This window comes from Ursus arctos, unplaced genomic scaffold, assembly GCF_023065955.2.
Source record: "Ursus arctos isolate Adak ecotype North America unplaced genomic scaffold, UrsArc2.0 scaffold_4, whole genome shotgun sequence".
Classification (NCBI taxonomy): domain Eukaryota; kingdom Metazoa; phylum Chordata; class Mammalia; order Carnivora; family Ursidae; genus Ursus; species Ursus arctos.
Genome location: NW_026623056.1, coordinates 29,742,678 through 29,757,100, shown reverse-complemented (window position 1 = coordinate 29,757,100; position 14,423 = coordinate 29,742,678). Strand labels below are relative to the sequence as shown.

Sequence of the window (14,423 nt, the reverse complement as noted above, 5' to 3'; positions counted from 1 at the left end):
TGAAGGACATGAGGCCCCGAGAGTGCACTGTGCTGTGGGGCAGGCGGGGGGCTGGACCCGAGGGAGAAGCCTGCTCTGGTTTGAGGTGCCCTCCTGCAAAATAGGCTCTCTGACCCCTCACCCTGCACTGTGTGCGAGTAAACACCTCAAGATAGAGGCAGGTCATGGGGAGGAGGGACACAGGTCTCCAGATCAGCCAAAGCCAGCAGAAGGGAGAAAAGAGCAAGAGTCCCTGTGGCTTATCTTTGGATGGTGATGGTGATGATGGGTTTTCCCGTCTAGGGTAGTAAGCCGTAGGATACGGGGTCAATGCCAAATCCAACGACGAGCAACAGACCACTGCTGAGTGTTTCTCCAGAACAAGGCACGTTACTAGACCGAGTCTTTCCTAGAAGGTGGCTTCCGGGGTGGGCTGGGTGGATACCATTGTACTGACAGAGGGAGTGGCCACCAGGGGCTACACTGGTGGGGTGGGGTGGGACAGTGACTTTCTTTAGCTCTACTCACCCTGGCATCTGAACTTGACTGTCTGATCTTCAATGACTTCCTGGCTTTGGGGCTTGCTCTCAAATTTGGGAAAGGTGGAATCCCTCTGGCTCTCCATGGGGATTTTCCTGGTAGCAACCTTGCTCACCACCTCCTGGCTTCCCAGGCCAGACTGCTTGGTGGGGAGGGTGGCTGGGGGAGACACAGCGGGCCTCTCCTTCTCTTCTCCGGAACATGAGAGAGTGCCCGACACTGGTGCTCTTGGTTCTGGCTGGACTTTTGCAGCCTGTAGGGTGATGGTGCTGGAAGTCTTCTGTAGGACGGGGCTCCTCAGGCCCTTTCTGGGTGGGTCCCCGGACGGCTCTGGCTGGGACTCCCTCAGGGGCTGAGGCTGGCTACTTGGGGCCCGGGTCGGGGAGCCCCCTCTCTGGGTGCCCGAGCAGTTCCTTCTCTCGGCGGCAGACTCCAGGCTGTCCAGTTTCGGCCCCAGTGCGGTTCCATTGGTCACTTCCTTCCTGGTATCTGAATTGGCCGCCTTTGTTCCTCTCACCAATGGCCTGTATGGTGGTGGTTGGTGGGGATGGGGCGGCAACAGGGACGAAGAAAGAGAAATAGAATGGTTATCTGGTTACTCATAAGCATTAATCATCACAAGCACAGATTCCAGGGATCACAAAAGCCCACAAATGAAGACAGGGTGTGAGCGAAAGTCTCTCTCTGCAGCCTTCTCAGCTTCCCAGGGCAGAGGGCAAGCAGCCATTCCTGACGCTTCCTTGCCCCTCATCCCAACCCAGAGCCTGTTCTATCTGCATTTATCCAATCTGCCTTTATTCTCCCCTCCCATTGCTCTCCCCACCCCGGACCACCACCTAGTTCACCCACGCAACCGCCTCCCCCTCGTCCCCGCTGGCCCTCTCCGAGCCACCGTCTGCACGGCAAGCACAGCCCATCTTCACTGCACCAAGAGTAAAACCCGAGCTTCTCCACGTGGCCCGCAAGGACGCCCTAGGTGAGCTGTTCCCGCTGCCTCTTGGGCCTCTCAAGACTGTCTCCGTGCCTGCCAGGCTGCGGCCACAGCGGTGTTCTGGGTCCCCCGGGGCTCACCTCTCTCATCTCCCCACTTTCACGCATGCTATGGCCCTGCTCGGAACACTCTCCCCACGCTTTTCTTCACCTGGCTAATATTCCCCTTCAAGGACCTGAGTGCAAACATCAAGTGTCCAGGAAGGTTCTCTGACCCTCTAACCTGAATTAGCGAGGCTCGTTCCTCTGCCTCGGACGCGCCCCAGCTTGTAACTGTGGCTTCGCGCAGCTGTTTAAAGCCCTTTCCCTCCCCCAGATGTCTGCCCACCCTGCAGAGCCGGTGTCTAGCTCCAGGCCTCATGCACGGGAAAGGAAGCTTCTGAGGAAGACATGCTACGTGGGTGAGCGGATCCTGCCTGGCACGCGTCAGGCTCCCTAGTCAGTGCCCTTCCTAGTGACAACTAACTGCGACTGCCCAGACGCGGAGAAAGACGACGGCACTGTGTCTTCGAGAGTCTTGCTACGCTGGCGAGCCTGCTCCAGAGCCTGTGTGGCATACTGCCATAGGAGAACAAACCGAAACCTAACAATGGCCCCAACGGTCAGTTCTCCCTCCTACACGACAACTCGGATATTCGGGGCATTTCTCCATACAACCTGTCTTTTCTTGCAGGGCATCTCAAGATGGAAAGAGTGATTATAAAACCTAGACGTACCGATTGGCATTGTCCAAACCTGGAAAAAGGGAGAAGGGGAAACTGTTAGTGGACTATTTTATGTACCAAGAGGAGACAGTGATAAGACAGCACTGGTTTTCATTTCTTATAGAGTGTTCACCTCCCCTGCTTTCACTGGGCCCCCCGCCTATGCTCCCCCCTCTCTCCCTCCCTTCTTCCCTCCTTCCCTCCCTCCCTCCTTCTGCGTCCCTGGTCCTGAACTGCTTGGGTTCATCTGATGAGCTCCTCGGAACCCACGCTGAGACACTGTCCAGGCCTCTGGCCCTGGGCCTTCTCTGGAAGCCTCGGCAACGCTACCCTGTGCCATGGGACCTGTCCTGTTCGCTAGCCACAGAAGGAAACCAATGGAGGGACAAACCGGAATAAACATCTGAAAATTTCAAACCCAAACAGTTTAACTTACATGTGGCCCTCAAAAACAAACCTCCCCAAATGATCAGCTTTGACAAATACCTCCTTTAAAAATGTACAGGGGAAGTATAATTTTATCCAGTTCTTCAAAGAAAAAAACATACTATATATATATATATTTTTTTTTCCTGCCACATTGTTTTTAAAAATTTTATTACGGAAAATTTCAAAATATACAATAGTAGAGAGGATATAACAAACTCTGAAAGCCATCATTCAGATTAAGGAAATAACACCAACTTTTCTATTCCTTTTTGTTTTGGTTTTCAGAGGAGCTTCTTCTGGGAGTATTTTAAAACACATCCCAGGCAACATATCATTTTGTCATTAAGTACTTGAGAAGGGAGCAGTTCTTTAATTCAAGGCTAGGGCAAATAAGGCGAGTGGCTGAATCACTCTTCTCAATGCCTAACAGCGGATCCAATCCTACGGTGAGCTGTGAAGTCTAATTCTTCGGTCAAGACCAGGACTTTTGATGTTGTAGAATGGAATGGAGAATGCCAGCACATGTACTGTGTGTCGTGCAACTCAGGACTGCTTCCTGAAACTTTTTCCGTTAAATATCTTTATATACATATATGTGTCCTGTGTCACAACACAGAATAAATTTCTTTCTGTGGGTTATGAAAAACACTCCAGCCAACAATGGTAAAGGGAGCAAGGAGGAGTAGTTTCTGAGAAAGGAAGGGAATGTGGAAGAGAAAAATCACAGAAGAAAAGAGGGTAAGAAAGGGGGAGGAGCATGAATGTTGTTTCCCTCCCTGATTCTCCAAATCCCACCTTGCTCAAGGTTCCTGTTCGGTGGAGTGATGTCAATCCCCTTTCCCACCCACACTCCCGCTTCCACAGGCTGGACTTGGCAAAACCAAGGGGAAGATAAAGAGGAGACAGATTCAAAGAGATTTCCAGGGAAGAACTGACAGCGGCTGATGCCTACAGCAAGGAGGAGACAGGGTCAAAGGAAATGCTGAAATGACCAGTCCAGGTGAGGAGGAAAAGCAGAATCCTAGGGTAGAAAGAGTTGTCTGCGTCAAGTTAAGCTGAGGGAACACCTGATGTGAAGGACAGAGTGGATGATGAGTTAAGTTTTAGGCAGGTTAAGGGCACCTGGGTGGCTCAGTTGATTAAGCATCTGCCTTTGGCTCAGGTCATGACCCTAGGGTCCTGGGATCGAGTCACGAGTTGGGCTCCCTGCTCAGCAGGGAGTCTGCTTCTCCCTCTCCCATTGCCCCTCTCCCCCTTCCCACTCATGCGCTCTCTCTCTCTCTCTCTCAAATAAATAAAATCTTTAAAAAAAATTATTCTGAGGCAGGTTAAATTTGGGGTGATGGCAAGGCATTAGCAACGTCCATTCTTCTGATGGCAATTAGAGATACAAAAAAGAATGCGAGCAAGAAGAAAAGGCTGGAGACACAGGTGTGGGGCACAGCTCCTGGGGGAATGCATGGGGAGGTGGGTGGGTCAGTGTAACACAGATCTGTAATGAACCGCAGCTCCCCTAGCGGGGTACAGACACCAGGCAGGGGGTGTTCCATACGAGCCCTCCCACCACTTGATACCTTGGATAGAAAGCTCGGCCGACATGGAGGCCTTCCCCGACCCATTCACCACCAGGCACGTGTATATTCCCACATCATCGAGGCTGACCTCGTGGATTTCCAGAACTTGTACCCCATTCTTCTCGGACATAGAGACACGGGCACTTGGCTGCAGGGGAACCTCTCCCTGTGGACGGCAAGAGGGTAGCTGGGTCAGAGAAACCTGCTTACCTTTTGGCACTATCCAAGCCTGGCTGGGACGGACAGCAGGCCTGAGCGGCAGAACCCTCTGCTCTCGGCTCTGTGAACGTCCTCAGAGAGCAGCGAAAGGACAATCCAAGGGCTCTGACTCCAGGTCCGTGGGTGTGGTGTGGCATCAGGTCCAGTTTAGAGCACGTGTATGAACTTGTTTCAGGGGAGCGCTAGTTTGAAATGGGGACCCTACATTCCTCACTTTACCTCTGCTTTGTTTTCCTCTCCTTTACTCTTTTCCCAGGAGAATTCGGAAATAGGGAAAAGGTGTCCCCTCACTCATTTTGATCCAGGACTCCCATCCGTAAGAAAGCTACTCCCACAGGCCTAGACCCCAAGCTTTCCCTACAGCTCCTCACTGCCCTGCTGAACACCCACCCCGGCCCTCAGGCCCCCTGCTGCTGCCGCTCCCCTCCCCCACCTCTGCTGCTCTGCCTTCACACTGCCTGGCCCTAAATGAACTACTCCCAACGGTATTTTGAGGTAGGTGGCATCATCTCTGCCTCAGAGATAAGGAGACCAGTGTTCCAAGAGACAAGATGACTTGCCCAGCATCACATGTTTTATGAACGAGGGAGCTGTGGCTTGAAACCTAGTCTCATGACTTCAAATTCCACTCTCTTGAGATGGTCAGGTCTGTTCTGACTCAGAAATTTTATGCTGCTTGGGGAGTGTGTGGATTATAGGACATTGTGGGCTGAGTTACAGAGGCAGAGTGTGCAGATAGGGGCAGGAACAAGCATGACTATCACACATACAGAGAACCCTGGAGAACCACCTACAGTGGAACAGAAGGGACTGACTGGAAAGACAGACTCCCATTGGTCCAAGGGACTAGCCCTCCACATCCAGGGTCCCCAGGCCTGGGCCAGATTCAGGGCAGATCAAACCTCACCTTGAGCCAGGTGACCTGTGGTTGGGGCCGGCCAGTGATCTTGCAGGAAAACCGTCCCATCTGTCCTTCTTTGACTATGACTCGGCCCAACTTGGTAGCAAACTTTGGTGGGCACTCTCCCCAGATGCTAGGACGGGTCTCCACGGCGGGGGCTGCAAGTCTGTCCCTGGAAAGAAATTAGCAGAGTCCAGCAGCAATTCAGATCTTCTCTCTCTGCCCCCACCCATGTCACTTAAGTTGGGTCAGAGACCAGCAAAGGCAGCCTTCCCAACTCTGTGCCTCAGACGCATTCCTCATCTACCCTCTGGAAAAGTATGTGGCACCAAAACCCATTTCTTCTACCTCCTGAACGTGCAGCGAGACTTCAAATAGTAGCCTCCCTTGTGGGAAGGATACCTGAATTCTCCTTAGCTCTGGCCAAAAGCCTGGGTTTTGGCCCACAGACCGCAAGCAGAAGTGACGTATGCCACCTCTTGGCTAAACTCATAAAAACCTGTGAGAGTCACCACACTCTCTCTTGGCCACTCCTCTGGCTAGATGCAGAGGATCCAAGAGAGGCTCCAAAGCCAAGATATGATGGAACTGCAAAATGGAAGGAGACTGGGTCCCTGAATGATGATGGCAAGGTTCTCCACCTGTTCAGGAATATCTAAACTGACTTTGGTTGAGTTAAGAAATAAACCTTCCCCGTGTTAAACCACTGCAATTTGGGGGCTTGCCTGTTACAGCAGCTACTGTTACTTACCTTTACCAATACAGGTCTCCTTTCCATAAGAAGTGCCATGTACCGACTGCCTCTCCTAGGTCTGCTTACTTAAGTCTGCCTATTGCCTGGATTGTTGGCGATCCCTGCAGACTATGGGCACACAGCACACGTCCTCAGCATGTAGCAGCTGGACCAGTCAAAGGGGCTCTTCACACAGGCCAGCAGGTCAGGAGGCATTGTGTCAGAGCCACATCACATCCCAGTAGGCTCCTGCTGTCTTACTATAACCCAGGATGCACAAGAAGACTTACGCCCTAGACCTGTTCTGTCAGGTCAGCAGAAAAAGCCAATCCCGCCCTTACCCCGGCTTGAGCATCCCACGGCTTACCCCAAGGGTTTGGAAACAGCGGGCTGACCATGCTTCTTCACAAAGCCCCCTGCAATTAGGAAACAAAGAGAGAGAGGCTTGAAGAGTCGGGTGTGAGCCACCAACTCGGAGCAACAAAGGTCAGGAAGAGTCAACCACAGGGGTGGGGTGGGATAATGCCGGAAACAGCTCGCCCTGACTGAGCCCGTCCTGGGCCAGGCACTATGGTGGACACCTGACACACATCATTTAAGGAAGCTGGTATCACATCATCCTTCTGTTTCTTAAACAGATGAGAAAAAGGAATCACAGAACCAGTAATAGTGCAGAAATGCATCCACGCGCCCCTGTTCTAGAACATTCAACCATTCTGCTGAGCTATTACATGCCACTGGACCTGCTACTCTGGGGATTCTCTGTGATGATCCAGAACCCTTCCAGAAGGTGACCCTGCTGAAGCGAGGTGGGCAGATGCACGGGCATGTCTCTCACCAGATCTAACCGCGCTGGATACAGTCAACACTCCATCCTCCCACTTGTGGCCCTGCAAACAGCAAGATCTGTCCTGCTGGCATGGCGCAGATCCCCGGCGCTGAGCTTTGTGCAGCCAGCCTCTCGGCAGAATCCGCACCAGCAGCACCCTGGACACTGCAGGTCCTGGGTAAGGTGCTGTCGTGCTGGACAGGAAGAGGTTAAATAGCAAACCTGGGGGGTGGGGGTGGGGGAGGAAGATTGGCTCCTTTTATCCAGCCAGCCGGGAGGGGCCATTCCTAATGTGACCAGGAACAGGAAGTGACCATAAGGTGGTGGGGTGTTTTTGAGGAATAGGGAGGGGAGAAAGAAGGACATTTCTGAGATAGAGATCAGCCTAGAAGTTGTTCTAGTTTTGCCACAAGCTGGGAATGTTTATAAAACCCCACCCAAGGCACACACAGAAAGTATGGAAGTCATTCCCTGAATATCAGCGGGCAACTGCAATGGGAAATCTGCAGGGTGTTTACTGGAGAAGGGTAAACTTCCTTAAATTCCAGCACCCACTGCATCCGTATGAATGAGCAGGAACATGGGAATGGGGGCTGCGAATTTTCCTCCGCCTATCTGGCTCAAGGATTAAAGAACCTTAGTGAAAAAAGGATTAATAGCAAACCCCAGCATCACATGTAAGTTACGGTTCCAGTGGATTGACAATTATTATACATGTATTTCTAGTTAATGTCACTATTTAGCGAGTTGTGTATAGTTTTCATTCCACGTGGGTTTGGTTCTTGCCACTCAATAGTCTGTTCAAGGTTAAAACTTATACGCAGATAAAAGGAGAAACTTGCTCTGGGAGGACCCAACTGGCCGTCACCACTGAGACGCTGGGGCCCCTCAGACAATCGCCCTCAGATGCTGGAGGAAGTACCGGCCAGTCAGTCCTTTTCCAAAGTACTGGAGCGAGTGAGAATCTTAAGCTCTAAAGAGGCTCTGGTCTTAGACCAGCACCTTTCTGTCTGCGCCTCCAAATCAAAGGGAATGATGCTAAACGTAGAAAAGAAAGTTTACGAAGCTGTTCGTTTCAGTCTTATTGGTAATAGTAAAAATCAGAAACAGTGTAAACGTCACACAGTAGGAAAATAAGAAGTGGTTAAGTGTACAATTAAACATCTTATTCTGCCATCAAATAAGAATATATGAGGCAGGCAGAAATAGGTTAAGATACGATATCATTTGCTCTTCAGCACACTCCCCTTGGGTGGTGATCCCCTGTACTGCACTGAGCTCATCCTGACCACCATCTTGCCAGACCCAATGGGCAATCCTCACCCCCAACACTCAGGTGCTCAACGGCTTTTGCTATGGGGCCATTCCACTCCCAAGCACATTCCCTCCCAAGACTCTCCTGCTCTCATCAGGTGCCTGTTCTTCAACCATCTTCCCTGTTCTACCTTTGCATGTGGGAGTACCCCAGGGCTGAGTCCTGCAGGGGTCCTTGCTCTGCACTACTAATTCCCCCCCCCCCCAGAAGGTCTTAGACGGTCCCATAGCTTTAAATATCATCTACAAGCTGATGACTCCCAAGCCATATTCCCACCAGAACTTCCTATTTGTACATCCTTAGTATCCAGAACAGTGCCCAAATCCTTATAGGATTCAAATACTTGTGAAATAAAGGGATCTTATGAAAAAAAAAAGAGCAGGCTACAACATTATCTATTCGATGTGATCTTAACTAGGAAAAAATAAAGTATTCAAAGACAGGAAAGCAACCAGAAGAAAATATATCGAAATGTTATTAATAGTGATTGTTTTGGGTGGTGGGACTATGAAGAATTGATTCAGCTGTATTTTTTAAAACCTATAAATATGACAGTAAAGAAAAAAAACAAGATGTGGTCTAGTTATCAAAAATAAAGAAAAAAGGAGGGGTGGGGTGGAGAAAGAAAGTAAGGCAGGCGATTCTGGCGCCCAAACAGGTGAATAGGGCCTCTTGCACCTGCTAACAGCAAAGCATCAGCCACATACCCGATCACTGAGACTCCCTCTGAAAAATATCTATGTATCCTTCACGGCATTTATCATGCTACTGTATCACTCATTTCATCTCAGAGCAAAGACTGGATAAAAATTAGACTGATCATCTGACGAAGGGATAAACAAAATGTGGTCCATTCGTATGATGAAATACTATTCAGCCACACAGAAGAATAACGTACTGACACGTGTTTCAACATGGATGAACCCCGAGAAAATTTGCTAAGTGAAGAAAGCCAGACTCAAATAAACATCTGATTCCATTTGTATGAGATGTTGAAAAGAGGCAAATGGATAGAGACAATGTACATCAGCAGCGGCCAGGGGCTGGGGGAGGCAGATGGGGAGTGACTGCTCAGTGGGGATGGGGTCTCTGTTCGGGATGACGAAAAGTTTTGGAACTAGATGGTGGTGATGGTGAATGTACTTAATGCCACTGAATTGTATACTTTAAAATGGTTGCAATGGTAAATTTATGTGTACTTTAACCACACTAAAAAACAGACTAAGCATTTTTAAGATTCTTGGGAGCTAAACATCTTAATCCAAAGACTAAAATTCTTTTATTCCTTAAAAAAATAATAAAGCAAAAATATGACACTGCCTAAAAGAAGAGCAAAAGAATGCTGTTTGGAGGTACTTCTGTATCAGTGAGAGCAATTTACGGTATCAACCAAAGGTAAGACAGCAAGCCGGCAGCTAGAAATGGAACGGGGTGCTTATTTTAATGTGGGTTAACACCAGAGAGTGGACATCAAAACGAAAAGAGAATTTGGGCTAAAATAACTAACAAGTCTATTTATAGGCAAAAATTTGAAGTTGCGAGTTGTCAGATAAGGCAAAATTAATTTTGTGAAACTATGAAAATCTGGCAGAACAGTAAGGCTATGGAGAAAAATAAGTGGAAAGGGGATTAAGATGGAAATGCCAAAAATAGAAGAGTAAGTTAAGAGAATCGGTGAAGACAGGATCGAGTTAGTGAGGGGGAAAAAAAGGCCAAGGCACTGAAAGTATTTAAACAGTTCTCTTAGATTTTTCAAGGACAAGTAGAAGAGAATGCTGGCAGGTTTTAGGAGTGAAAAGTTCAACAGTGAGGGAACTGGTGCTTTTTGTTAAAGGATACAGAGACTGGATTGGGACAGACAATGCTGCAGACAAGGCAAATAATGTGATCAAGATGGTAAGGAGACGAAATGCTTCCAAAATACGTGATGATATAACTTATCATCCAAACAGGGACTCGTGACACTGGAAGGGACATAATTAATAATCCTGCCGGGACAATAGGAGTAAACCAGGGCTGTTCCAGGCAAACCAGGGAGCAGTCACCCTACTCGCAGGCAACTTCAAAGTGGATTTTAAGGATTGTTTAAAACAGTGGTTTTAATCAGAAAAAAGTGTCCATTTTTTATAACAGATATTTAGTAATGCTCCCTGAGCCATCCAGAGAGTTCACTGCTAACCACCCACACATCATCTCAAAAAGAAAATAAATGTAAAGCCCTAACTAAAATACTAACCAAAAATAAAAGGAAAGTAAGCTACCCTAACACTTATTTCAATATGTAAGTGCTCAACATGGTTATTTCAGTAGGTGAACGCTCAGGTGCTCCAGAGGACGCAATGACGCGCACGGCGATTCTGGGATGTTCGGATTTAAAAGCAAATGATCAAGCAGTGCACTGTACTAGTAGTCCCGGAAAATGAAAGCACACAGGTAGACACGGGGAGACCCAAAAAGTAAAAAGTGGAAAAAAAGAATTATTTCTCAATAAAGAGAAAAGATTAAAAAGAAGAAAAATATTAAGGTGGCCTAAAAAAAGGTAGTGTTAGGATCAATGGCAAAGTGGACATGTGATAAAAAAAAAAAAAAGTACGGGGGTGCCTGGGTGGCTCAGTCGTTAAGTGTCTGCCTTCGGTTTAGGTCATGATCCCAGAGTCCTGGGATCGAGCCCCACATCAGGCTCCCTGCTCAGTGGGAAGCCTGCTGCTCCCTCTCCCACTGTGTTCCCTCTCTCACTGTCTCTCTCTCTGTGTCAAATAAATAAATAAATAAAATCTTAAAAAAAAAAAAAAAAAGTACAAGGGTCGCCTGGGTGGCTCAGTGGGTTAAGCGTCTGCCTTTAGCTCAGGTCCTGAACTCAGGGTCCTGGGATCCAGTCCCGCATGGGGTGTCTGCTCAGCGGGGAGTCTGCTTCTCCCACTCCCTCTGCCCCTCCCCCCGGCTTGTGCACTCCCTGTCTCTCTCTCTCTCAAATAAATAAATAAAATCTTTAAAAAAAAAAGTATGAAATAACCTTAAGGGAAGATAATATAGCAAGCCAAGTTACAGAGCACTGAGATACAGAAAATGAAAAACAGAAGACCGTGTGTGTGTGTGTGTGTGTGTGTGTGTGTGTGTGTGATGTCACTAACTTTCTCCCCTTTCCTCCCACCCCCATCGTCCGAATCCTGATCTGTGCCTAGATCTGACTCGTTCTTCCAGGACTAGCCCTAGTCTCTCCTCCAAGAAGACATCACAGACCATCTCGGCCTCCAGAGGCTTTGTTCTCCTCTGAATTTACAAGCCGATGTGCCAATCATTTGGCCAAGAAGCCCATTCTGCCTTGGCTGGAGTCGTGCTTTCGCTTAACTCCCAATGCGCCGACGTCCTGTCTGACCAACCAGGCTCCTGCAGAAAGGATTCGACCAAGTACTGTGTCTCCCACACAGCACCCCACACAGTCAGCACCTCATAAATACATCAGGATACTGAATCTTAACTGCAATGTAATAATGAAATTTGAGGTCAGGAAAGTCTGCCTGAGGGCAATCACCAACCCTCGCTGCCCTCCGAGCCCAGCACAGAGTCAGCACATTCAATACCACCTGGTGAATGAAGAGGCTGGAACTGGGAGCGACTGGCTAAGGGCAGGGGAGGGGCCAAGGACTGAGACCAGTGACTGGCTAAGGGCGGGGGAGGGGCCAAGGACTGAGACCAGTGAGCCGGGGGTGAAAGGCCGCAGTGTCCACAGTGACAATCAAAGCGGGGCCAGCCAGGGGCACTGGCGGATGCTGTGGAGTATGGGGACATTGGGAGTCACCTTCAGGAGCAGAAAGAGACCAAGGGACCTGCAGCTGGCTCTTGTGTAGAGCAAGTAAGCGGTGAGGCTTTTGCCAAGGCAGCCTTGACACACAACTATTTCACAGCCAAGAGACTGTGGGGCAAAAAGAACAACGTTCATTTCTAACACATTTATACTGTTAACTTTGATGAGACAGAAAAGGACAAAACCTCAGAGCATTCTAAAATCCCGACTGGATTTTTTTTTTTTTTTTTCAGTAGAGCACAGGCACCTACAAAAAGGAAGGGGCATCAGGAGTGCTATGAACTGAAAGGAGTTTATAGAGTCTCACTGGGTAATATAATTACAGGTCTGTAGGAAGGTGGAAAATGTAGATTAAAAAAAGATACTACAAAAGAAATAGGAGCACACACACTCGTACATGGAGAATCACAGCAGACATTCCTGAGGTGTACAATAATTTAAGACTCGGCCACTACAAACAGACATGGGTTCAAAATCCAGAATGTCATCAATCTAATCCAATGTGAAAATAAAAAGGATCTGAGAAATCTGTCCCTGAAAAAGGGTAGCGGCACAAAGGTGGCACAGGAGCATTTCCTACAAATCCCAAATCCCCCAAGAACGCTGGTGGCACCAGTATAAGCAGGCAAGCAGTCACTGGGGCACTCTTCACCCTCAAGTCCCACGACATGGGGTCACTCTCTCCAGGCTCGCCGCCGGACCCTTTCTCTCCCACACTGTCAGGGAGCCTTGGCTTGCGGGACAGGGGTTTCATGGGGGTGTAGAGAGAGGAGGCTGCAGGACTGGGGTGGCTGGGCCATGAGGGATGGGCAGGAGGCTGACCTTCCGGAAGAGGAAAGGCAGGCAGACCTGGGGTGGGGGGCAGGCCTTGTTTGGAACAGGGGAAACTAAAAGGCAAAGCAAAAACCTACAGCCCTTGGCATCCACTGGGCCAGCCAGTGGTGTACATTAGGAAGGAACAGGGGAAAATCCGTGTCTTTCTGGGATAAAGGAACAAAAGCGAAACAAGTGAAGTGGAGGTGAGGGGGCAGAGGTGAGTTGCTTTCTATCGTTTCACTGGCCAATGTGCTGTTAAAAGATTCAGCACACACCGATCCCTCTGGTTTGGATCAGGGAAACGCCTTCTATGAGGACATAGAAACAGCCGTTGCTCAGTCAATTTCAGGAAATCGATGCTTAAAGACAGGAGACCAATGGCGGCCTCCCTGCCACCACACACTTTAGTGAGATATTTTGCCTAAATCAAATCATGTCATTTTCTTCCTTGATACCCTCCAACGGCTTCCCAGCACCAGGGTCTAACCCCTGCCTGCCTCTCCAGACGTACCCTCACTCGGCTGACCTCACTAACTCTCTCACTATTTCTCACTCTAAACCCATAAGTCTTTGTCTGGGGCTTCATGTCTGGTCTCAGCAGCAGACTCAGATCACACACAGGGCAAGCCAGAGTGATGGAGAGTTCATGTGTCAGGAAGAAGCCCTCCAGTGAGGACAGACAGGGGATCTGGGGGTAAACACTCCACCTTTCAGTTAACTCCAAGTTCCTAGGGCCACTCTTCTCCCTTAAATCCCATGACCTGAGGTCCCTCTTCCTCCTGCTGTCACATTCCAGGCAGCCATCTTTCTCACACATAGGGAGTTCTTAATTCTGTTACAAAAGTTACACTTGTTACTTAGTTACAGTCTCTCTTTCTCAGTATGAAGTAGATCTCAGGGGGCAGGGACCCTGTATGAACTGCTCTGCTCTGTCCCCAGGGCCTGACACAGAGAGGAGCGGAGCCGTGAACGGGGAATGGATACAGGGATTTGCTCCTCCCTCGCTGGAGACATTGTAGGATGAGGGCACGTATCTTTGTTCTGTGGCACAGACAAAAGTGGGCAGCCTCAGAACCCATCACCTCCAGGAGAGGAAGCTGGGGAAAGAAGTCCACAGACATGGAGGAGGATTCTGCACAAAGGATGGAGAGAAGAAAGAATGATGACGGCCAAGGCCGGGTCCAGAAAGTGGGGGGGAGACTAGGTGTTTGCCCCTCCTATTGATTTCAAAGAAAACTCCCTAAGAGGAGGGAGCTCCTGGCCAAATCTATTCCCCAGTGAATACGTATTCATTATTTTAAAATTTACTTTAAAAAATTGTTCATTCTAAGCCAGAGTGGTTAATGGCTTGGAATTTATTTTCCAGAGATGAAATAAACTTTATCCACGTCCTCTGAAACTATTGCTCTTGCTACTCCTCTGTCCCTAGAATAACCCTTTATTTCTCAGCATCCCCTTTATAGCTTTCTTACTGCTCAGGGCACTGGACATGTCAAGCATGGCCAGAATAACCATGGCAGTTATTATCCAAACTGGGACTCTTCTGAAAGTCAAAGCAGGCTTTATTTATAATGACATTGGCAGAGTAG

At 48.9% G+C, this 14,423-nt stretch overlaps 1 protein-coding gene across 3 annotated transcripts in view; it reads right to left on the bottom strand.

Moving 5' to 3' along the window:
• The window catches only part of MYLK (myosin light chain kinase), a 200,017-nt gene that overhangs the window by 109,205 nt on the left and 76,389 nt on the right, over window positions 1-14,423 (bottom strand). For all 3 annotated transcript variants that reach the window (XM_026494976.4, XM_026494993.4, XM_044382615.3), the window contains exons 4-8: window positions 6,437-6,485; window positions 5,343-5,508; window positions 4,217-4,382; window positions 2,226-2,244; window positions 508-1,043 (exon numbers count right to left, since the gene is read on the bottom strand). In XM_026494976.4, coding sequence (XP_026350761.2) covers window positions 508-1,043; window positions 2,226-2,244; window positions 4,217-4,382; window positions 5,343-5,508; window positions 6,437-6,485 — 936 coding nt within the window. The remainder of the gene's footprint in view (window positions 1-507; window positions 1,044-2,225; window positions 2,245-4,216; window positions 4,383-5,342; window positions 5,509-6,436; window positions 6,486-14,423) is intronic.